Here is a 25823-nt window from a genome sequence, read left to right on the forward strand (position 1 = left end):
CTTATTCCTTTGTGCCATAAAGCTCCATTGTTGTCTAAAAACTATTAGTTGAGCCAAACTGTTGCAGACATGGCTGGATTATATTATAACAAACATGGATAATAATCTGTTTTGGGGGCTCTCTGTCCTTCCTCTCAGTTCTTTCAGTTGTTAAAACATTCTTAATTTTGATACTCCATTTGTTCATGAATATAATGGTAAGTGCACAGTCGGAGTGAGATGCAATTAAGTGCTCTGGTCTTGATGCAAAGTGGCCTGGACAGCCACCTTGCATCAAAGTTCCTATGGTTGTTTTATCACAGTAATAAGCCTTAAAATCAATAAAGGACGTTTTTTAATTACTTTTTGTCACCAAAATTGTACTGTTGCTAATGATTTATATGAACCAATACTTGCAATGCCGTCACAGCCCACCAGTTTGGGAACCACTGCCCTAGTCAGTGGGATTCATCCACTGTGGGACATGAATAGCTGTACACAACTCCATTACATCCCATTTGGTAGTTGTTCTTTGTCGTATAGTCTGCACCTTACTGCTGGCATGGTTTAAAGACTGCTGTATCAAAATCCTCATTCAAGGAAAAACTGTTCTGTTGGACAAACTGTAAGATCAAAGATCTCCTTCTTTTTCTTTTTGTAACCTGGTAATTCTCTGACCTGAGTCATAATGGAATCCCGTAGTTGGACACATCAAAAGCAGCAGGGAGGGTAAATAATTGAGCACAGAACTGGGATCACAAGGGCTGCCTAACACTTTGAAACATTATCACAAGTCCTACAACCTCATGACTTGACTAGAATTTTTAATTCAAAACCCTGATCAATAATACCTTGTGTAGAGGTAAGCCATGAGGCCCAGAGGAGAGCCAGCCTGCAGAGTGCTCTTCCCTTTGCTGGTGCCAAAGTTCAGAACAGAGGGGTCCTCGGAGGACTGGAGGTCCAGTGATCCAGGTCCACAGACAGCCAGAGAGGGTAATAATGAAACCTCCAACCCCCACTGATCCACACTCAGAATCTGCAGAAGTACATGAAATCATATCAAACGGTAGACGAGCCAGAGCGGTGGAAGAAACAGCGGTGTTGGGAATTGTAGTTCTTTGTCAGTACCTCGAGGTATTTCTTCACACAATCCAGGAAGACCACTTTGGACCTGAGCTCCTCAAGCTGGGACTTTAGCTTGGACAGCATCACTTTGCTCTCTGACCCTTTAGGATGCGGTACATACACAGTTTATTGATCACAATCGATGCTGTGTTCATACAACAGTGGTCTTGTGAAATGGGGCACCTAACCTTTATTTTTTCTCTCTTGTTGAATCAGCTTCTGGTAGAAATTTCTAGTTTTCTTTAGATTCCTTGTTTCAATTATCAGCTGCTGCTGCAGTTCCTGTTCAAAGGAAATCACACCAAATCAAACAAAGGCCCTAAAATAACAGCACATGCCTTTCACTGAAAGAAGCCTTCAGGTGTTTCCAGTGTGTGCGGAGCAGAGTCTTCATTTTTTTCCTCCTCCTCCTCCTTCACCGTGGCAACAGAACACAACAGCTCTTTTGAAGTGAAATGAGTGAGAAGTTGAAGCCGCTCGGCTCTTAAGGTGCGTTATTAGCTGTTGCACAAACCCTCTGAAAGAGTAGTCGTGCCATCAAAGTGAGCAAACACAAAGACGATTCATTAATATTCTTTTGCAAATGATAATAACTTCCTCTGCCAAGGGCTAAGTTCAACATATTAATATTCAGATCCAGTTTGGAGAGAATAATATGCCAATTATCTTAAAGTCCCCCACATGTTCTCGTCCTATTTACCCCAAAGCCTGACCGTGCCCCACTTCATTACAGTTAAGAAAATCATTCCTCCGCTAGTTCATGAAACTAGATAGTGAAGGGCTGTATGAAACTGGAAAGTTAAACTGCTTATAAAAAGCTTTTGAATGTAAAATAACAAAGAATTAGATGTTAGAAGAATTAACTGCCTCTGTGCCTTTTTTTTTCTTTTCAGTGAAAACCTGTTCTGTCCTTTTTAAAAACCATCAATACATGAGAGAAGTCAGTTTTTGCATGATTAAACACAACCTCTGACTGCATATTCAGTATATGTACAATTTATGGTTTATGATAATTGTGTTATGGCAATAGAATCTGATTAATTGTGTATATTGGCTGCTTCATGCAGTCTGCTGTTTGTTCAAAGACACAGGGTTAAGGTCAGATATGAGTCACTGGCAGCAGCCTTCAACAGGTTCACTTACCTGCGTTTTCACATCCAGACACGACGATTCAGTGTGCTGTCCCAGATTCACCGTGTACTGCATCACCTCTGGACTAAAACAGTCTTCTCCAAAAAAGGCCAAAGCCCACACGTTGCTCAAGTCGAGGCCGCGTCCCTCTGCCCTGGATCCAGGCGAGACGAGTCGATCCGACGCCAGGGAGTCGCTGTCCTCCATGTCCTCCGAGCAGTCCGGGCTCATCTGTTCGTCGTGGGCTCCCGGCAGCCCAGCCTCTCTTCTCCCCGACAGAAACTCAGCTTCAGAGGGGCTTTCATCGCTGCCCCCCACTGAATGATCTCCTCCCTCCATGACCCCTGCGTCTGAACAGTCCATGCTCACACCTCGACCAGCAAACAGGGAGAGCAGAGGGAGGGAGAGAGAGAGGGGGAAGAGAGGAGAAAGAGAAAGAGGCTGAATCACATGGAAGGCAAAAAAAACAAACAAACTGGATATGTGAAGAAAACAGAGAGAGGGAGAGAGGGATCCAAGACTGGTGCTGGGGGTATTTGTTGCTAACCCCATCATGGCTGCACAATGCAGCTACTGTTAAGAGATGAACTTAAAGGCAGTTCAAGCTCAACTTGTTCTATCTTTTTATCTCCAGTATCTCGTAACCAAGTTGTTTGTAATCGAGATCCCATGTCTAGCATACTTCAATAGCACTGCCTGTGTGTGTGTATTCATGCATCTGTGTGTGTAAATGTCACTGGCCAGGAATGAGCTCCAGAGGAAAAAGAATCTCTAGCGTCCGCTCGCCTTCAGCCTTGGACTCCTCTCAATGTGCTACAATCTTAAGAGCAACATCCAACAGCCACTCACAGCTCTCATGACTTCAGTCAGCAGCCAAATAAAGAGAAATACATCAATACACCATAGAGGGGTCGGGCTATAATGGCACTTTGAATCTTCTTATGAAGTGAAAAGTCTCTAAAACCCTTTTTATGAATCTATTTGGGTAGTTTACTTAAATAGAGGAGACGGTGGAAGGTAAAGAACATTTGCCTGGTTATACGTCTGAGCCACTTAAAGTTAACTTACATATTTCCATTTAATGTTATTTTATACTTCTACTCTTCCACAGCTCAAAGAGAAATTTTAATAGAAAAAGTGCAACATTTCCATTACCTGACATTGCCTACTTACTTATTAGTTTTGCCACATAAATCACACATTTTGAGTTTAGCAAAATTATTGCCTGCACTACTTTTGTGCTTTGCTGCTTTTTTCTGCAAACAGATTATAATAATTTAATATACAACAGGATATTTGTTAAAGTCTGACTGGAATAAATATGTTTATTTTATAAACTTAGAACTGGATGCAAATTTGACTTTGAGAATCTCAGTTCACGATGAGACAGATCTTTGAACAAGGATGGAGTTGTATGATGAGAGTAAACAGCAGTCTCCTACCTTCGCTGACAGAGTGCTGACTCGGCTCTGATTTCAATTCCGAATCTTCAGGTGTCGTCTCGTTCTCTTCATGACAGGGTCGGGCCTCGTTCTTATCCCAAGAATCCACAGCAGCCGGACTGGAGGCGTGGATGTTTCCATTCAGATCAAGATGGCCGTGCAGGCAAACTTCTCTCTTCCCTCTCCAGACAGTTGCTATCAAGGGTGGGGCGAGAGCTGCCCTTTTCACAGCCTTTGAAGAAGGCTGCTCATCAGAGCCGCTTTAAGGGGCACATGGGGAGAGAGAAAACACACACACAGATATCAAAGCTGGGGATAATTAGCGCTTATTAAAGAATAATGCCTGAGTGGATTTAAATGTGTAAAAATAGACATTTTGGAGGAAACACACACTGTTAGAAAAACAGTTGACGTCACATCAAACTTCAGATTTGCCTTAAAGAAAAAAAAAAAAAACACAGTCCACTCCAGTCAGTGCATGTCAGAGTTAGAATGGACCATGTCTCAATAGAGCAGCTACAGACCACCCTCTATCCCCTCACTGAAACTGGAACAGTGGAAAAAAAAAAAATTACCTTCCATGGCCGAGCCCAGCGACTGAGCCCACAGCCAGAGGGAAAGATTGTCTATCTGACTAGAAAGCTGTGATGTCTCCCTACCACAGCAGATTAAAGACTCTCCCCACATGTTGCCCTGAGCACGGCAATGCCAGGATAAAAAGATAGGCTCGACCCTCTGCTCGTCTCTGGCTTACATATAAATGAAGAGAAGAGCAAAGCGTGGAATTTACCGCCTTCATTCATGTATTCATTCATGCACTTAAGCCACCCCTCTGCACTCCCAGGGCTACTTGTCAGCATATCAGTAACAAAGCAGATGAGGCTTTACGTGTGTCTCCAGTGTTGTCAGGTATTCTCCTCCACACCAGCACACACGCACACACACACACTGCAAAGCTGTTGCCATGGGGACCATTTAAGCAGCTGGCTGAAGTTTATGTATGAAGTGCGTGTTGCATTAATGCTCATTTGAATACTTTGTATGGGTGTGCAGATGTATATGAAGTGAGTGTGCAGAGGAGGAGAGGTCATGCTCAGTGGGGACTAGATCACACAGTGCGCCTGATCTTCAGAAGCCACATAAGAATAAATTAAACATACGAGTGTTTTCTCACTGTTTAGCCCCCTGCACTGGCTGCTGTGCTGCTGAAAAACATCTTTTCTCAGTTTATGATAATTAATTTGACATCTCTGCTAATGTTTTTAATTCATAATGTAGGCTTATATAAAGTTCATTCATCTGACAACACACTCCCGAAAAAAACAACAAAAAAACTAGAGTCTTTGAATTGTTCTGTGAGTGATTTGGTCATTAAAATTGAACTGTGAAATTTCCCAAATGTGGTAATGTGGCAAGAATTCATAATGGAGCTACAGCAGAATGGTGTTGTGGTGTTGGGTGGCTGAGTTAGAAAATACAGGGTGAAACACATTATTGTCACAGGATTGGCTCTCTTCTCGAGGGTGTTGGTAGCTTGGTAATTACAGTGAATCGCCATTTCATTTGCACTTAAAAGTCCCAAATTTGAAGTGTTGATCCATAAGAAGATATCTTTTGTTATTTTAAGAACCAAAAACCATCTTCGTGAAGTTGAGCGTCTCCTCTCTCTGGAGCTCTGGTTACATCAGGCCAGTCAGCCAGAAGAAAGGCCCTGAGCCTCAGTTTTCTGAGTGATCAAATAACAATATGGCAGGATGATGGGTCCATGAGGGACATGCTGGGGCACAGCGCTGTTTCACTGTGATGTCACAAAGTTACATTGCCCTGATGGCTCATTGTTTCAATACAGGCTGTGTGTTTTTCTGTGTGAGGCTTTGATAATTTCACAATATCTATACAGATCCTAGAGCTCCTTTATAATCACATTAAAGTGTTTTTAATAGCCCCTTAGGGATAAATAATTTATTATATTAAATTGAATGTAAAATTACACATGGAAAATTTGCATTATACAACATGGAACCTTCAATTATTATTCAACCAGTGATATAATGACTGGATTCAAGCTAAACCACTGGTATATAATATGCATTTGTAGTTAACATTCATTTCTTAATAGTGAGCAGCATTCATTCATGCTTGATTACACATTACTGATGCATGTGCACTCTCATGATGAATATTACTGCTTTCTGTACCACTTCATCAAGATGTAAAGAAATTTCAGTCCACAGTCTTTAAAGAGTTAATGGTCCATGAGGAGAGATGAAGTGTTTCCACCAATTTAGAAAACACATATTTGTATTTTAACCAACAGTTAGCTTAAAAGGGGGAAAAAAGTATTGGAAAAGTATTTCAAGTCTGACTCACAGTGCTGCTGGGCTGTAGTTGACCAGGCAGTGTAAAACACCCAGTAAGTCCTCTTCCCAGTACAGATCACTGAACCTCTCCTTCACAACACTGGCAAACGTGTGGTACTGGAGGTCCTTCAAAGAGAAGATGTACTCCCCTCGGAAGAGACAAGCAGACGGATTTCAAATGAATGTCTGAAAAACTAGACACAAGATGATGGAGCAGGTCAAGTCTTTATTGTTTTATTCAACCATGACAGCACTGAAGGTGTTAACTGGTATTAAAGAAAACTGTGCTGATTTTTAACCCACTTAGGGGTAGGTCAGACATAGGGGTGTCTGTTCTCCGTGACAGTGCAGCTGTCTAGTTCATTTATGCCATCCACTGTCACACTCTGACGTCAATGGGTACAGTGAGACAAGATAGAGCTTTATCTGTTTCTCTCCTCCCCCAGGGGCTATCCCAACAGCTCACTCTGCTATCAGAGAGGGAAGCTGTATGTTGTTGGAGCCAAATAACTTGTAAACTACACTGTGTGTGTAATGGATGTTAAAGCATAAAAAAAGCCCAAACTATCAACCAGACACATTATTTCAATATCCCTAGCTGTTCAGTGGAGACAGATAGAAGAGAAGAGGGGTAGACTGTGTGGAGATGGTCTCCTTAGACCCAGTGAGCCAGATTTGAACAGTTACTGAAAAGTATTATAAGTTTGGGATAAGTACAAACACCAAAGGAACATGAATGTGGTATTGAGTGTTAAGGCCTGTTGTATTGATTTCTCTGTAAATACGGACAGTGCACAAATATTTTTAGTTTTACTCGACTGCATAAATCAACACATAATTTTTGTCTGTAAAAACCGCAATAAATATTATATATTAGTCCTTGTACAGATGGTTCAACACCTTCTCTGTGCAATGATCGCACAGTAACTGCCTGCCATGTTCTGAATGTGAACAGGTTGAGTATATGTTGTTACACTTTGCTTTTTTATTAGTTTAATTACTCCACAATCTTAAAACTCCCTAACTGCAGATGCACCCCTGGTGTACACTAATCACTCAGCAGCTTTTTCACTATTGTTGTGTAAATTAAGCAAAATTAAAACTACTTAATCCTGTTGAGATACATACCCATGGAGACGTCCTGATTTCCATTATCCAAATCCCCATTGAGTGAAAACTCTCCCTTCAGCAGGTCGATCACTTCCTGTAAGGCAGGGTGGACTTTGGTGGGGAGGGACTCAGGGGACGGCTGGTTCTCACCTCGTGTTCCTGGATTTGTTTGTTCATTGTGAGCTGTGGGCACACTGTCCTCCAGACTGATGGAGCTACCATTGAAATATGATGGTGGGTCATTTTCCTGAGCTTCGGGCCCCACAGGCACATTCAGGCAGTTTGTAAAGGGACCTTCAGCATTTTCTGGAGCTGAGATTAGTCTTTGTAAAGGCTGTGGGACCAATGAGAAATTTATATCCAACCCAAAGAGAGACTCTGGGGCCCTGACCTGCACAGGCACTAAAGACAGACGTCCTGTTGTGGGATCTTGCCGGAAGAGGTAATTGTTGAAGACACCACAACCATTAAGGTTAGTGGATAATGGTGGAGGAAGACACACTTCAAGACAGGAAACATCAGGGTGAACAGAAGAGTTGACTTGTATCTTGTCACTGGAATTTGTAGAAGTTGTTGTTGTTATAACTGCCTCATTAACATACGTCTCCTCTGTTTGTAGACCGGGCTCAGTCTGTGCAGGATATGGGCACTCAGAGTGTGAAGAGAAATCAACATCCCTTTCCTCAATGTGTTCACTGGTTTTTGTGAATCCATCCACAGTCCTGGAGAAGAAACAACCTCTAATAATCAATCTCTTTTTCTCTTTTCAATGTTTTATTTATCCATTTATTTTTAAACAAGCAAATATGCTTATTTGTTTTTGTCACATGATGAAATCTGATTGATGATGAGTTTAATCATAAGCCTGGCATATATATATATAAAGGAAACGGAATACAAACACCAGGCCCTAAAGCTATCTACCTAACACATTATATCTTGTGTGTTTAATCCATAAAATAATGTAAACCCAAATTTGTGTATCTAAATATGATCCATCAATGTTATTTAAAAAATGTACACTTACAATACAATAATATCATACCCTTCAATGGCAGCTCCAAGCTTTTGGCTCCCCTCCTCTGAGTCCCCATCATTGGTCAGGATGATGGGGGTGAAGTGTGTGGCAGTGGAAGTGAAGGCTTCTGGGAGTTGGAGCTCCTTGCTGACTGGATAGCTGTGGGGAACAGGGCCAGGCACAGGAGCCAGTCGGCTCTCAGTGGCCATGGGCACAAAGCCTACACACAGTTACAAGAATGCCAGATACAATATCAGTGATATTGTCTCATGCAATGCAGGTCTGTAAATGGCACTGTATGTGTCAAATATTAGAGACACCTTCCTCTGTGTTGATCTAAATTAAAGCCATGATATTGTCGAATCCCTATACAATCATTAATATTAGACGTAAAAGAAGTGACATTCAGGGAAAATCTAATTGCAAGTCAAAGGGTCTTCTTAATATTTGCCACATTCAGTGTATAATATATTATACATTTTAAGGTAAACTATATTGCATGAGGGTCATCCATACTAAAGCGAAGTTGTCCTACCACTGTTGTTTTGTTCAGACTCTTCAGATGAGCTGTAATGAGTTTTGGTTGCACTCAAATCCTCCGCATCAGTGGATTTTGAGACTGGCTGAAAGATAATAGAATTGATTCATTACATAAACAAGCAAGAGGGCTCTGCTGGTCGAGCGGTCACACGGAATGAAACTGCCATAAAACATGTCATAAAACTGCAACATGGTATGAATCCACCAACAGGCCTTTGTTGCATGTGTCTCTTAAACCCGTTGCATGTGTCTCTTAAACCTGTATTTTCACTAATAACTGTCCAGTAAAGGAAATATAGCAAATGAATAAGAATGAGAATAAGAAGATGAAGAATAGCGAAACCATCTATTTTTCAGTGACACAAAACCTAAGACTGAAATGAAAATATAAAGGTCTGAATGTGCGGTTTTACCGGGTGAACTCTGCTGATGAGGTTGTTCCACACAGTCTCAGCATTTGTTCCTTGATGGGATAAGTAGTCACGACAGATCTGGAACAGATCCACATATAAACAGTGTGATAACAATGCAGAGCACCTCACGTACGCATTAGTCACATCATAACCATTAATACACCCAGTGTTTCAAAAACCAGACAATATTTTAAAAGAAATGACTGACAGCATCATAATGGTATTTTCATAGGCAAGTCCTTCCTTCATTTCTCATTGAAAAAATAACAAGGCACTTTTTTACAAGCTTCTCTATATTTAAATTACTAGCAGTTTTCCTCTGAAAAGGAAATGCCAATTTGGACATGCCTCTCTGAAGCTGTGATATTTGCACACTGATATTCAAATCAAATTGGGGTTTATTCATAGAGAACCTCTGAAACGGATTAATACAAATTCAAAGTACTTTTCACAGTGAGGCAATAAAAAAAGATTAAATAAAATAAGTCAGCATTTATTCAAGAAAATGTTTGAGTAGAACATTAATAAGAAAAGTAAAATGATAAAGGTTCAAATTTGATTTTTCTTAAATTTACTTTTCTATGCTCAGTCGTCAGTGTGAACTGAACAGAAAAGGACTTTTCTCACACAATCACCAAGACCGGCCAACATCTACGCAAGCAGATCTGGAAGAATGTAATTATTTGGGCACAGTGATAATTTGAACTAGATGCTTTGCTAACATATTAGCATTTTAACATGCTCACAGTGTGATGTAGGTAATGACGATGGCTTAGTTTAGTATGTATGCTGTATAGGCCTATACTATGAGCATGTTAGCATGTTGGCATTGGCATTTAAAGCACTGCTGGGCAACAATGCTGCTAGCTGTTGTTAGTAGTATGGCTAATTAGTACTGAACAGCACTAAAAAGTGCAGCTAAGGTTGGTGGGGATGCTATCAAGTAAAACAAAGTACTGGACAAATTAAAACTGTTGACATGCTGATGGGACCAGGATGGTTGTGACCTATCTGGGCCAAAATCTGTGCCACGTCTTGTCCTCATATGTGTAATTGCTTGTTGTCATCAGGTTTTACTTAAATTGACACATTTTCTGTTTTGTAATAAAATCATCAATAAGAAAAAGATTCAGACAATAACTTGAAAAACATTCATCAATGTCAGTCTGCCATTCTCTTAAAATGTGCTTGTAGCCTATGATTTCTTTTCTTTTCAGCTATTCTAAATGTCACTGCTTTATGTAAGAGCAGTGATCTTAAAACAGTTCTGTTGTTGATGGGGCTGCGTAAGTCAGAGAGATCAGTGGGAGCACGGGAAGGAAAAGAGTAATGGGATGACACAGGATCAATTTCAGGCCGGTGCAGTAGGGAATTGCAAATTGCAGGTTTTTGTGTCTGAAGGAGAAAATGGAATAATATGCGAGGCAACATGTGAGGCATGCAGTGTCAGCGAGAGAGCCTTGGTGATAAATACATTAGGCTGGCAGAAGTAAAAAGAGAAAAAATTGGCAAAGCAAAGTGCAAGATTAAAGCAGCAGTGCATTGATTTCAAGAAATTGTTAACTAATACCTTTTTAGCCATAATGATGGTAGGTCTCTCAATGGGCGTCCTCTTTGCCATCTCCAGGAGCAGTCTCTTCAGTTTACGAGGCATTGCCAGCTTTTGATTGGGTGATAAACTGAACTTGGCTGTGGCCCAGAGAATAGCAGCGACACCATACACACAAACCTGAGCCAAAACAGAACAGAGGAGAGTCGACGGTAAACCTACAACCGGAGCAAACCATTAGTGACAGTTTATTAATGAAAGCGGTTCATACAGACCTTTTCAGTCACGATGCCATGTTCTTGATATTCGGGAGCAAGATAAAATTCATCTAAAGTTCCTGCAAAGAATTCTGAATGTCAATCGTTAAAGTCACTCAGACAATATTGCCTCATACCCTGGTATGAGGCAGATTAAAACAGTAGACTACAGCACAGGACAGAAGTAAACCTACCTATGTTTTTAGGTTTCAAGAAAAGCACCTCACCCTCGCAGCCCACGTACAATGTGTCTAGGCATAAATAAGCTGGTGGAAAAAACAGAAATCAGCTGCAGAGAATTGTGACTAACAAAATTCAAGGCATGCAGCATCATTTCAATCGTATTATTTTTTCAATCCCTATTTGCTCTCTCCTCTGAATTTTCTCATCATTATTGTATGAGCTGGTTCTTAAAGGACCAGCAAAAATACATGTTGGTTATGAAGAACTAATAACATGCATGTTCTTAAGTAATATGTTGGATGTAAACTGTAGCGGGTAAAATCACCTGGGAAGTCGATGTAGGTCTGCAGTGAGGACAGACAGCTGTAGCACAGAGCCCACAGCTCATTCACCGTCAGCCTCCGTCCACGTGTCAGTAACTCTCTGAGAGAGATCCACTACATAGAAAATAAAGAACAAACCAAGACATGAGTTACAGATTAAGAGCTTCAGCTGCTATCTGAGGCCTAATGAACTCAAACTCAAGCGACCCCTCTTAAATGGATCTTTAACCTGTAATGATTTGTCTTTTAGAAGTGTTAATGTTGCTGAACACCTGTGGCATTTATCTTGTCTCTTGAGACTGAATACTTCTATCTAAGACTCAACCAACAAAAAGGCTCATTAAACTAACAAACTATACGTCTCTTAAAGGTCTTCAGTTCTTAGCCAGTGAATAACAGAAAGTTACATTCACTGTTGTAATTTGAATAAGATGAGCAGATCTCAGGATCATGTATGGTATGGCGATGGTAACCGACAGATTTTTCTCCCGAAACATATGAAACAGGTATCCAGGATAAAAACTCTACCCCTGTCCTATATATAAACGTTTCCTTGTCTCTATCTTCTGAAGCTTGTGAAATTCTGTAGACATGGAAATGTTGTCAGTCTAACCATTGTTTACTTAGCTAAAATTATTTTAGCTTCTTTTCACACTAATACTTTAGAGAAAACACCATAGTACAGATCCAGTTAATCTGTCTAACTGTTCCTCCACTGACCACCACCGCCACCATGAGAACCCCTTTCATGCTTCAGACTCTCTCTTCATAAACTGCTCTTCTATAATAGCAGCAGACATAACTGTGATCAAATTTGAGATGCAACTGCAGTGGCTAACCTCATCCTGAGATTCTTCATTCAGGCACAGCATGCTTTTGGTCATGTGGTTATTTGGAATGTAGAGGCTGTTGTTCAATGAGCTCTGGTCCCCAGAAGAGTCCTGGTCCATTTCCAGGTCCTGACAGGAAGATGCTAAATCCTGGACACAGTCACTTTCATAGCACTCCTGATCCTCTGCTTCTCCACTGCATAAAAACTCTGCTGCATCCTTGTTTTCCTGGGACATTTGATTGCCCACAGCCGAGTTCATATAATCCTCAGAGCTGCTATGTGGGTAAGATTCACAGGACCTGCCCCTGTTGAGTCTTTGGAGTCTGTTACTCCACACAGACTTGCAGCTCAAGTGTTCATCCGCTCCTATCTCAGTGAGGTCCGATACTGGTATACTGATATCTCCGTGTGGCGGAGGGGAAAGGCAGGGGGGGTTGTTGGAGTCCGGGACAGAGCAGGAGCGGTTAAGAGGCCCCCTCACCCTGTTGAGCCTCTGCTGGGCTCTCCTCCTCACTGGGGAACTGTTGTGGGACCTGCAGTCCATTTCATCTGCCAAGATCATGCCGTCTCCTTCACTGTTGTCTGCATCCTCAGCCCAGAGAGAGGAGTCCCAGGCCCCGCACACCTGCAGAGTACATTTACAGCATTCAGTTGTTTGTTTCGGCTGTGGTGCAGAGACTTGTTTATACAGCAATTGGTGGAGAGCAGATAAAGAATTTGAAATGAAAGAATGTCCCTTACAGAAAAACCTCATGAACCATGTAGGGCACATGTGTAAAACATGTTACCGCATGTGGAAAATGGGTTCACATGGAAATTCACATGTGATTCACATAAAATTGGGCCAAAACCACACGTTTCCCCCATGTGCAAATAACATGATTCCCATGTGCAAAATATTTATGTGAAAAATCACATGTGAGGTTCATGTGGTTTTTTTGTAAGGGGTTGGTCAATTCTTTTTACTTCTGATCTATTATGGTTTTCTGTGTTGATAGGAGGAGGTTGATGCTTATTTAGTATAGAGATGATTCCTAAACAATGTAATCTGTCTGGAGATATACAATACACCAGAATGACTGAGTTGCCTTTTTACCATCATGTTAGGAAATATAAAACATAATGGGAGGTAATGTTTACCAATCTCTAAAGAAGGAAACCATCTCTTCAGGATGAGTTAAGTTAGCTCTTAGCATCAAGGTATTAGCAGAGATTGGGTATGGCTCTGGACAAGATTTTTTTTTTAGGATCTATGATCAATGCCATGGCAATCAGCTTTACATGAGTTAAAACTTGTATTACGGATAGTGAAGTAGTGTAGATTTTCCCTTTGTGAACTGGTAATTAACACTTCTGAAAACCCACTGGTAATGTTGGAATCCATTTTTTATGGCATCAACCACTAGACAGCCTGTGTCTGGATTTTGTGGCTAATCCTTATGTTGCTGAATCCCAAAGGCCTTTATTTGTACATGCAAACAGTGGGAATTTCATGTATCCTATTGTAATTTGTAATGCTATAACATCATCAGGGGTAATGGCGGTTTGTGTCACAGTCGTTTTCCTCCACTACCTGCAAAAGAAACGTTCATGTAATTTTAGTTACTGTTATCACTGCTTCTAGTCTGCAGCCGATTCATATCACAAAATTGTATTTATTGCTCTCTATCAAGTTGTTTTATTTCTTAATGCTGATAATATCCATATAAACTATGATGATCATATTTGATATTTTTCCATCACATTCTTTTGTGCCTTGGTCCTTGATTTTGAAAATGAAAACCCCATACACAGGCTAATTAGCCAATTGAACTAGAGCAAGACCAACTGTTTGTTTTACATTCGGGTGTAGTTCCGTTATTTCTTTCTCTATGCAGGAGCTTCCTAAAAATGTTTGCAGCTACCTGCTGCCTGGACAGACTGTTTGTCTTCACAGAACCGTCGCTGCACGGGTCTTTGGTATTATCATCCGAGCTCAGTCTTCTGAGCAGACATCTAGGTTTCGGATGCTGCCATCTTGCCTCCCAGGAGCTTTCCGGACCATCTGTGGAGATACAAAGAGAGCAGTTTACACCAGCTGACAACAACCTGTGACATGTTGAAATAAATGTGATAAAATGACCTTGAAAAGTTGAAACTGATTCGATGGAAAGCACCCGTCGCCCAACAGAAGACAGCTTCCGGCACACAGCGGCAGAGGAGGTGTGAGACAGCCGAGCTTCAGCCAGAGACACGATGTCCTGTGGGAGAATTAAACCTGAAGGTTTGCAATTCTCCAGACATAGCATATGTTCTGCTTTTGCAAATACTTGTTTTGTTTTAAGAAAGTGAAAGTTGTTGTTTTTTGTGTTTTTTTCAAAGGCCACATGACACAAATGCTGAATCAGAGAATACACTGCAGCTGAACATATCATGACTTTAGCTCTCTATTACTTCTCTATTAGGAAATATACATACACTAATCTTTTTGAGTCAGATATTTTTAGGTCAAGTTACAACCTATCATGTCATACATAACTTGTCATCTTTTTTTATGCACTTTTAACTGTTATATGAATGTTAGACCTTATGAATTATATAATGTTTTTTCCACCATTATTCTTTATTTTTATTAATCGACTCAAACAATCAATATTAAATATTTATTCTATTTTACTTTTCATTTTACCCTGCTGTTGAAGTTCACACTGTGTTAAGTGACAGTGAATGGACTTGCACTTACACACCATTTCCACTTGATGCTGCTCAAGAGCACTGACTGACTGACTACAGCATGGGCACTGCCAATTTTTCATCAAGAGAAAAAAAAATGACTTTAATTAGTGCTACAGCCATAATTACTGTAAACATAATTACTTCTCCTTAAGGACCAATGTGACTCTGCTTGTGAAGTATTAAAGGAGCAGTGATGTAGCACTGTGCTGGGATATGTTTTATGACTTGCTGCGTCACACTGACCACACGTGCAGCTGTGCAATCACTGTCCATCTCCCTGAATCATGATGATTCTAAATCTGCATTCATTTGTTTCTCTGTTTATATTGTGTTTCACACCTGTACTTTTTTATTGTCATCATTTGTATCATTTTATTTTGTGCCTCACCCTACAATTTTACATCTAAGTAGTTTTTTAATCCCTAAATATGAGTCATGATGATTTCACATTAACCAAATTGAACATTTCAGACACTTAACCTCTTTTCTTCACCTCTCTGGTGAAACCATGTAACTTTCTAGACCTTTATACCTGCAGCAGCGGCCTGTCCTCAGGCTTCTCCTCCTGCATCTGCTCCAACAACTTCTGCATTTCTTCTCCCAGCTCCGCCTCTAGCTCTGGCTCAATAACAAAGTTCAGAGCAGCAGAAAGCGTCGAGCCCAGAGAGTAAACATGGCCCTGTGAGCAGGGATGAAGGAGATGAAAACACTCATCGTCAGGAAGCAGCTGCAACTGTGAATTTACACTAAGTACAGAAAAAGGCTATTAAAAAAAAAGTAATTGATATGTATTGTGTGTATTTATAAGGGAGCTTTTGTTTTGCTTCACTGCACTGACAGTAGATATTATGGTATGGTATTTGCCAGAAGTGGATTTAAACCAGGTGCTTTTGAGTTCAAACCCCAGACGTAAACATCACTCCTGACTTCTGAAGTGGGCTGTAGCCATACTCTCTGCTAAACACATGTGCAAGGCGGATCCCACTGTGGGTCACCAAAATAGAAGAGTAAATACTCAGCTGGCCTTAAGTCCTGTTTTGCTTTTACTCTGACTGTGCGTTAAACCTCCCATGAGAAAAAACACTCTTGGGAAAACAGAGAAGTGAATATTTTTGGGGGTTTTTGGCAGTGATTTTCTATATTATGACACAACGACTACTGTATGCATGTGATTTTGAGAAAAGTGAGAGGGCAGAACAAAGATGTAATATTTAAAGAGCATTTAAAAATGGGGATTTTTCAATACTCGATACCACAAAATTCAAATGGGATGTTTAAAACTTAGGTGTATTTAACATAAGCCTTAATTTTGGAGCTTTCCTATTGTCTCTCTTGTTTGCAATAACAGTAGGAATATTACTGGCAACAACAACGAGCAGTCAGATCATCAGAGAGATTATTAGAGTGTAGAGTCATGTTTATTTTATTATGTTAACACCCCTTGTAGTTGAAAGTCTTAATTAATCCACTGTTCCACATATTCAATAAACAGAACCCCAGAATATATTACTATTATTATTGTTATTATTATATAAGGTGTATATAATTTATTTTTTGTATACACAATACACTCATTATACACCTACAGTACTATTCTAACAGAAAATCTACTTTTATGATGTGTAAAATGTTTGCTGATATTGCCTGTCTGCATCCTGTGTGTAGAGAGGACAAATGATGTTCAATATAATGTGATCCAAATTCCAATAAAATGCTTTACAACCTTTAATGACAGAAGACAATGTGACCAAAATCGGCAGATGGACCTAACAAAGTGGCCAGTGTGTGTTTAACTAATAAATATCCATGCATAACATCTATTTTAAACACAATTGGCTTCTCCAAAACATGATCATATTATGAAAAGTATGTATATACCAAGATGTTTGAATGTTTAAAATACCTTGGTGAATACAGAGTTAATATGACAGATAGAAATGATGGCCCAAACTGTGTTATAAACTAGAATGATCCTTTAAGCCATGACCTTGTTTCTTTTATTGTTGGAGTGCTGCCTCCTATTTCACTTCATCACTTGAAAGAGATGACAGAGACGACCTTGCATCCGAGTGATTGCTGGTTTGTGTGGGGAAACTTATGAGGTGAGCGACAATGAGCTGAGCTCTCCACTACCTCAGAAAACACACACACAAACACACACACACGGTGTCAGTGTCTGTGTGCAACTGACTGAGTCCAGGTGTGATTCTCAATCTCTCACCTCAAACGTGCTGCCTGTGTTGTCAAACTCAGGAGGTACAAAGGAGCCTTCTGGATCATCTGCAGGTCAAAAACATACCAATTAACGGCACCATTAAAACTTGTCTGAAAAGCAGCACATCAATCACAATGTCATCGAGAGGGAACAAACAGCGCATCTGCTGTTTGATGTGAAGTCTGTGATGTATAGGCATGTCAGTTCTGCACTGTAACCCACTTGGCTAAGCATCCGCTGTAATGAGATGCAAATCAGAGGAATATGTATCCCCCGTGCTGAACCACGACAGTCCAGTGAGCTCGTGCAGCCGTTTTCCCTTTATTTGCATAATTCATGTGTCAGAGATAATCCCTGACAAACAAGACAGCAGCTATATCTGCAGATCAGAAGCTGAATCAGCCACACAGGAGCCGTGCAGCATCATCCTCCTTCTGAAATAGGCCAGCGCTCGCACCGCATCGCCTGGCTATACAAGGCAAGACACACACTGTTAATCACAACGTAGAAGTCCCTCGGTGTCGGACTCGTGGAGACACAGGGGGAGAGAGGTTGAGCTAGAGTTCGAGGTTGGGACACAAGCGAGTTTCTATTGGAGTCATGATATTGTCTCGCAGGTTGAGTGAGTAAGACTCCTTTCCTCTCTCCTGCTCTGTCTGTTCTCTTCCTCCTCTCTTGTACACTTTAACTTCCTCTGTTCCTCAGTCCTTTTCATATAATCTTCTTATTCCTTGACTCTCCTCCCTCTCCTTTCATCCCCTCTCCTCTTTCCTCTTTTTCTCCTCCTCTTCTATGTTTCATTTTCTTCCTCTTCCTGTCCCAGTCTTTCCTTTACTCTCTTGTCCTCGCTTCATTTCCTTAAATTCATCTCCGCCTGAGCCTTTTTTATCTTGTTGACCTTTGACTTTCTGTTTTTCTGTCGCCAACGCCTGCTTTTCCCTCACATCCCATACTTCTCTTTTACTTTCATTCATTCTTTTTCTTTCCTTCCCCCTTTCCTTTCCCCTTCTCTCCTCACATCTTCCCTGTCCGTTTATTTTGCTTTTTTGATCTCCTCGTCTCCATTTTTTCCTTTCCTCGTCTCCTTTTCCCGTCTCGTCTCGTCTCGTCTCCTCTTCCTCTGTCCTCTCAAAAGCATTGACAGTTCAAACAAACATGACGGAGAGAAGGGACAGAGGGGAGAACAAAGCAGGATGAGGCATTTAAACTCTTTGAGAACTGTAACCCAGAGAGATAGGCAGAGAGAGAGAGAGAGAGAGAGACAGTGGTTGTCAGTGACGCAGTTGCCTCCAGGGTGATGGTGAGAGCTTGGTGAGTCATGTATGCCTACAGCACTTTAGCACAGCACAACAGGTAGTATGAGCTGAGCAATATCACTGTTTCAACACTCTCTCCAAATGGGCTGTTTGTACAGAGTCAGTCCCGTTTCATCACATATTAATAGTTTGCACATGGAATCCTCCCGGGAATGTTTGCAGCTCCTCTTAGTCAACGTGCTATGAAAATGATTAGAGGACATTTTGTTGCTCCAGCCGGCTGCGTCGGTGCTGCCACGTCACCCACAGTCACGTACAAGCGCCTTCCTGTTATTACTGCAGTAATTAATTAGCTGAAATAAACCCTATTGACGAGTCACTGTGGCAACAGCTATTCTCGCGGAGATTCATGACTACAGCCCTCAAGGTCACTCTATTATGCAGCTTCGCAGGGGCAGCGTTTGTGTGGGAGCACGGGATTGGCTGTCCAAGTGTGCGTCAGCTTGAAATTTCACCGCTATCGCACAAAGAGTTGAATTAAACGGAATCAACAGGAAACGGCGCAGCGAGTAAAGCTCAGAGAGCGCTGCGTTATGATTAATGATATAGATGCACTGTGTTCAGGATGTGTTCGGCAGCACAAGACGGGTAATGTGGGCAGCGCGGCTCCTTTCCTCTATCCACAGGATGAATCACAGTCAAAGGACTAAACGCAATCCAATAAAGCAGGACAACAAATGAGCCTGTTGAGGATTTCAGCTGACAGAGTCATCACAACATCGCTTCATAGTGTCTCTGCTACTAAAGATCTGTGTAGAGATACTAAATGGATACAACACTATAAAGGATGCCACGCTGGCTGTGCAACGTGTGTGAGCAGCGGCAGGTTGACTGCTGATAGGATAACCAAAGCTGTTACCACAACAACAATCCCCCCGGCAACTCTAACTCTGCTCGTCTAATCAATGCTTATCAATTTCTGACATTTGGCATGAGGGCATGGAACAGGACTGCGCAACACTGTGTGTGTGTGTGTGTGTGTGTGTGTCAGTGATGAGGTGGAGACTGAGACAGAGAGAGAATGAGAACAGCAGAGAGGAGGGAATGACAAAAAGATTGGAGACTGGAAGGAGGGATAATAACTCCTGAGAGGATGATTCTGTCTTTGTGTTTGATGTACAGAAGAGTGAAGGAGAGAGACGTGAGACCTGGAGACAGATCCAGAGTGATGCTGAGAGGAATTAGCGAACTGCAACTGATCCAGATCAGAGCAGAGAAAAGTGAAACAGCATAAGCTGCTGAAAGACTATACCTCATATGTACACTTCCAAATCTCTAATATATTAATTTCCCTGTTTAAAAATAAAAGCATATTACTATTAGACATGTATAAGCTTCAGCGGTAAGTCAGTAGAAATTGACTAGGTAATGGGTGGAAGTCAACTCTAACATCATAATACACAATAATATACAAAATCACGCAAGCAATAGAGAACATTCAAGAGTGTCAAGTACAGAAAAGTAGTGAAGAACAACTCAAGGGGTATACAATGTCTTGAAGGTGGTTTAGTTCTTGCAATTATACAACCAATATATAAATAAACAGTGTATCTGTGCCATAGACTCACCACTGAGCTGCTCCATGAAGCAAACATTCCCATGGGCATTGAAGGCCAGCGTATCCGGAGTTATACACAGGGTATGGAAGAGGTGGGAGGGTCTGATGCTCTGCAGGGCCAGAGCACACTCTGCACACACCGCCCACACCTCCTCCTCAGACAAACAACTGTCCCGCAAAGAAAGAATGTCTGCCAGGGACACATTCTCCTGTGGAAACACACACACACACACAAACATTATGTCCAGCTTGAGATAGGCTTTAAAAAAGAGCGCAGTTTGTTTTAAATCCAAGCTTGATCTGCATGAGTGTTCTGTCTCAGAGCTAAGGGCAAATGTTAATTAGAAATTATTTTAGTGCTTTACTAATTACCTGGCTTGACCACAAGTCAACCTTTTGTTTAAATTTCCATTATTAGCTTGTAGCTACTTAGCTTGGTCATCCAGTTGTTTCAAACCTGTAGCAGACAGAAGGAAGGCAGCTGAATAAAAACTAATGAGGGCGGCACTTGTACTAGTCTAGCTGTGGTCAGCAACTGAAAAGCTTTTAATGCAGTGAGGAGTCTTTTCACAGAATATCATATTTTCATTTACAGCAATAGGGACTCTTCACGTTGTCTAACCTCAGCCTGAGCACCTCAACGTTTTAAAGACTGTGCCTGCGCTCAGCTTCATTTCAGTCAGCCAACTCATGTGGAACAAGTTTATTAAAATGTAAATATAGCGCTTGCAACGTTAGAGTTTGGCATTAAGGCCCTGACCTTGTTAATCTCAGCACAGAGGGGCTACAGGAGTGAGGTTCTACCTCAACTTTGGACAACACAAGACAAGAGAGCTGGAGGCTAGTGGAGGCCATGAAACTGAAAAGGGTTCAGGGGGTTGGACAGACTATATATTGTTATTTTGTGTTATTTTTAGTTTTGTATTATATCAATATTAATGTGATTTCCAGACAACTCATGACTTCAAGGGATAGTTCAACATTTCGGCAAATTGGCCCATTGCCATAATCCCTATAGTCATAGCAGTAGGTTCGTTACCTTTAATTGTTGGTGCAAGCTATTTTTAGAACGGCGGAGCAGAGCCGCGAGCTGCTCAGAGCTACGCTACGGAGGCTATTGGGATTTCTTGGTTTCCCTCATCAAACTCATCAAATACACAATCCAACAACTCCAAAACCCTCTTGTGAGCTGCACATTCACCACACTTTGAGATAATAATGGAATGTTATGAGGCAGTTGTTTTCGAGGTAAATTCATGCAAAACCACTGATGCGCATTCCCGTCAGGAGCAGGTTTTCAGCAAGCAGTCTCTGCATTTGCCTCAAAAACAACTGTCTGTCTGTCGTAACGTTCCGTTATTATCTCATAGCGTGGTGAATGTTCAGGTCACAACTTGTCCACCAGAGTGTTTTGGAGTTGTTGGATTGTGTATTTAATGAGTTTGATGAGGGAAACCAAGAAATCCCATTAGCCTCCGTAGCTTAGCTCTGAGCAGCTCGCGGCTCTGCTCTGCCGTTCTAAAAATAGCTTGCACTGACAATTAAAGGTAATGAACCAAGACTATAGGGATTATGGCAATGGGCCAATTTGTCAAAATGTTGAACTATCCCTTTAACTCAGTGTGTGTTCGGCTGAATTCAATCTCAGGTAAATCCTATGATAATACTGCCACACTTTTCTGCAGTGGCTTTCAAAGCTGGCTGCTAATGGCAAGATTACTGTCAAATAAGAGCTTCCTGAAAATTTGTTCAGCAGTAAATCTGAACTGTATTTGCTGAGAAACTCCCCTCTCTTTTCTGTACATTTCATAATGCTGTGTGAGATATATAGCATTTCTTCAAGAATGGCATCTTTCTTCTTGTGGCTGAAAGGGTTGATGTTGCATTGAAAGTCCTAGAAAAGTGATACATTGTGTTCCTTCACTGAAACTGCTTTTCCTTGAAGTTGACACTGATTCCAGATTAAGACAGAGACAGTGGGTATAAGATAAACAGAGGTAAATCAAAGTGTTACAAGCTGAAAAAAATTACATCTGGAAATATAAATCACCAGAAAAGTGCAGGAAAAAAATCTAATTTAGAATATAAGAAAAATGATCTGTCACAAAACATACACATAAAGGGAGGAACATTCATCTCACAGTATAACACGTGCTGAAGAAAGCACAGTGAGTCACATGACTGTAGCAGCTTGTTGTTTGCAGGTTTCGTTCCAATATTACACACATATGACACAAAGAAAAAAATGGACATGCTGTACTAGATATGAAACAGATTTCAGGCTTAATCATTTTCTTTTTTTTTAATGAATGCCATTTCACTTAAGATAATTGTTAGCTAAACTTTCATAAAATGATGTCATCTAATGGTGAATGTGCTGTATAAACAATCAAAGTGTTTGATCCACAGAGACATTCAGCCTGGTTTCATTAAATGTGCCTTAAAATAGGCTGTGAGTACTAAGTACTAAGTACTACTAGTAAAATGTATGTCACAATGAAGTAGCCGACCTGGACCCATTGACTAGTGTTAAACCAGGCCTAAGGTTCTGGTCTGTAGCTCCATGTAAACCCACCCAATGCATTTTAGTCCTATTTTGATAATATGATCATTATTCCTGACCATTGTCCCTTTTAAGGCTCTGCGCCTCTTTTCCGATTGGCTGACTGCACTGTTGTTATGAGAGAAGCCTTGGAGAGGAGATTAGAAAATTACATAGAGATAGTTTCTGGTACTTGCGGATATCAAAATATAAAATAAAACATTGGGCAACTACAAAATATGGGAGCTTTTTGATTTGGACAGACCTGAACAGTGCTCATCTTGATGCTGAATTATATTCAGCAGGAAGGGTATTTGGTACACAACGTACATGACATCACACTTTTTTTTATGACAGGCAGTGATTCTTCAAACCCACATGACTACACTACATCATCTGTCATCCACTATCACCAAATGGCCTCTTTTAACCAGACAGACGCAATGACCTCAGAGATTGCACGCAGCATCCTGACCGGTGTCTGGTCATTATAGGATCTTCTGTTCGGAGAACACAAAAGCTGGCCTGAGCTCAGATGGAGTGGTGGAAGTGGGCTGTGTGGGGTCTTCACAAAGCAGCAACTGTCCAACGCTATATCCAGCACTTTAATTACCATGAACATGTCATATTTTTTCTTGCCTGACATTTATACTACACCACAGCATCTCTCAATGGGAACTTGTTTTGACTCAAACTGTGAAGGTTTTAACGCCTGTAATCTCTAACTGGCAAGAGAAGTGTCTGTTTGTCTTTATGACTCCCATGACAGTCTTGTAGGTGCAGGAAAGTTGCAGGAGATTGTGAACAAAGCACACTGATGTGGTCTGGTGGGGTAGCGCAAAATTACAGGGCAGAAAAGTGCCATTTGAAGCAGCAGCAGCAGCAGCAGCAGCAGCAGCCCCATAAATAGACAGTTTCCCTTGAGAACAGTGCAGGGGAAAGCTAGAAGTCTCTCTCACCCCCCTCAAGTTAAATGTGCTGTCCTACATAAGTTCGCCGCTGAGCCCAAAGCTTGTGATGAGACTGCTGGTGTTCTTCCTGTCTGTAATCTGGGACTGAGAGGAGAAGTGAAAGAGTGTGCCAGTACTGTGTGTATGAAGGGATCAAAGGACAGATCTGTCCTCCAACGATTTTCAGACACCCACAGGCTGTTAAAGCAGGTGTTTCTGCTTTCTTACTGGTCATCAAGAGATCTCTTCCTAACATATTTCTGTGAAATATGCTCCAAAGTTTATAGGGCTCTAATATGACCCCTGAGCAGCCAGACTAGGCTTAATCAGGTTTCCAAAGCTACTGTCTAGGACTACATTATCCTCATTCTGTCACTGCAGCTCAACAAGAAAACACTGTGCAGGGAAACATTACGAGGAAAATGACTTTTTCAGTCGTTGGATGGTCAATTTGGTTTGTCTTGACATTAACATTAGACAAACTTTGAAATATATAGCTTTACAGAAAGCAAAGATTGAGGATTTGTCTCATCACTCATCTGCTCTTATTGGCCAGTATATGGGAGGAACAAACCATCCGTAAAACACTGACAGATTTAATTTATGACATCGCATAATAGACGTTCCTGCTGAAAATGTCTACATTGAACGTACATTAGCAGAGTTATTTTTTTTATCAAGTTACAGTGCACCACCATTAAGGTTAATGGCTAGCACTTACTCAAATAGTGAATCATAGTATATCTCTTTATACCTCCACTCTGCATCTATTCGTCAGATCCGATAAGCATCACTTTATGGGCTTGTGACCTCCTTACAAAGAAGCATGTTTGAGGTTTCTATGAGCTGTTTGTGGGGATTTCCTCTTTAAACTTCTCATATGTTTTTGATAGGAATGTCTAAGTCTTTTGGTTTCATCTTTTCTCCCCCAATAATCAGTTCAAGGCCTTAGCGTTATCTTGAGATATTCAAATAACTACATAATTTACATGCATATAAAATTGTTACTTAAGCACCCTGCTTTTGATGCTTTGAACACACTTTGCTCCAAATACTTTTGAGCTCTCTCTTAAGTAAAAAGTAGACAAGGGTTTTGTTCTTTTCCTTGAGGAGAGGACTAGAATAACCCAATTCTTCCAGCTTTTAGAGCAAGATGTTACAGTGACAGAGCACATCAAACAAAAGGCAATTGTTCAGTATGAAGGAACAGTGGGGAGACAATGAGACATCAGGTTCACTGTCACCTGGCATAACATAATAACTTCTAGCATGACATAATAACTTCATAAGACACACAAGTCTCCATGTAGGGGATGTGCAAATATTCTAATAATCGTGTGCAACTGAGTTTAAATCCTCTGCAGTTTGAATAAGAATCAACATTCATGAAGGAAAAAGCCTCCTCATGGCCTATTTCTGAAAATCACCATATAAACTTGAAGTCAGTGTGACAGCTTGAGAGGATATGCCAGGGCTCTGGAGACAGTATCCACCAGCTGCTCAGCTTTCAGATTTGGGACTACACGTTTCTTTTAATGTGAATTCAAACTACTGAGTCATTTCACCATTTATCCTGCATAATGATTTTCAATCAGTGAAAACAGTCATTCTGAGTGTTTTGGTCATTGTTAGGGTAAATGAATCAGACTTATATTGAAATCATTAACTTCTTCAGATAGAGCTAGTGCCTCACCTCATCCTCCAGCAGCGGAGGCAGATGTTCCACATCATAGTCTCCGTCTCGGTCTTCAGCTTTGCCCAGGTGTGTGAGAGCCGCATCACTCCCCAGAGTCTCCATTGCAGCAACTTTGATCCCCTCAAGTAGTGAAGCGAATTTCGGCCCAGACAACCACAGTGGCACCAGAGGAGACAGATGGCATGCCTGAGCTCTCTCGGTGGCTACACCGAGCGCAACCGGGGGGGTCGACTACTTGCTGCAGTCCAGCAGTCAGTCGATGGTCACTGCGGGACGCTCGGCTCCAAAAACCAACGCAGGAGAAAACGGGGAAAGCGCAGCAATGCGCCGGAATCGAGCGTCCACAACGTGCTCAAGGGGTGGTGGAGGAGGAGGATGAGGAGGGAGGTGATGGCCGGTGTATGAGGCTGTCATGACTACTACACCTCCACACACACAGGCGACACAGTACAGGCGAGCACGAGCTGCAGCTCTCCGAGTCCTCCCCTCCCCGGTGGAGGAGTCAGTGTTTGGCAGAGTGGAGGGTGCTGTTGTCTGCATGCCACAGTTGGCTCCACGCCTCCGTTCAC

At 41.4% G+C, this 25823-nt stretch overlaps 1 protein-coding gene across 1 annotated transcript in view; it reads right to left on the reverse strand.

Annotated features, from left to right (window-relative positions):
• kndc1 (kinase non-catalytic C-lobe domain containing 1) overlaps window positions 1–25407 on the reverse strand; it is a gene marked incomplete at its 3' end in the record, with an annotated part of 36115 nt that extends 10708 nt beyond the window's left edge. The window contains exons 1-21 of the mRNA XM_083987577.1: window positions 25252–25407; window positions 20077–20275; window positions 17199–17257; window positions 15510–15656; window positions 14385–14502; window positions 14167–14306; window positions 12270–12887; window positions 11433–11544; window positions 11119–11190; window positions 10943–11004; window positions 10689–10847; window positions 9119–9196; window positions 8701–8788; window positions 8193–8385; window positions 7166–7869; window positions 6048–6186; window positions 3678–3937; window positions 2248–2606; window positions 1293–1386; window positions 1108–1205; window positions 831–1015 (exon numbers count right to left, since the gene is read on the reverse strand). Of these exons, the coding sequence (XP_083843703.1) occupies window positions 831–1015; window positions 1108–1205; window positions 1293–1386; window positions 2248–2606; window positions 3678–3937; window positions 6048–6186; window positions 7166–7869; window positions 8193–8385; window positions 8701–8788; window positions 9119–9196; window positions 10689–10847; window positions 10943–11004; window positions 11119–11190; window positions 11433–11544; window positions 12270–12887; window positions 14167–14306; window positions 14385–14502; window positions 15510–15656; window positions 17199–17257; window positions 20077–20275; window positions 25252–25356 (3989 nt within the window). The 5' untranslated portion in view covers window positions 25357–25407. The remainder of the gene's footprint in view (window positions 1–830; window positions 1016–1107; window positions 1206–1292; window positions 1387–2247; window positions 2607–3677; window positions 3938–6047; window positions 6187–7165; window positions 7870–8192; window positions 8386–8700; window positions 8789–9118; window positions 9197–10688; window positions 10848–10942; window positions 11005–11118; window positions 11191–11432; window positions 11545–12269; window positions 12888–14166; window positions 14307–14384; window positions 14503–15509; window positions 15657–17198; window positions 17258–20076; window positions 20276–25251) is intronic.
• Window positions 25408–25823: the final 416 nt, after the last annotated feature.

Source organism: Trachurus trachurus (genome assembly GCF_905171665.1).
Source record: "Trachurus trachurus genome assembly, chromosome: 15".
Lineage (NCBI taxonomy): Eukaryota > Metazoa > Chordata > Actinopteri > Carangiformes > Carangidae > Trachurus > Trachurus trachurus.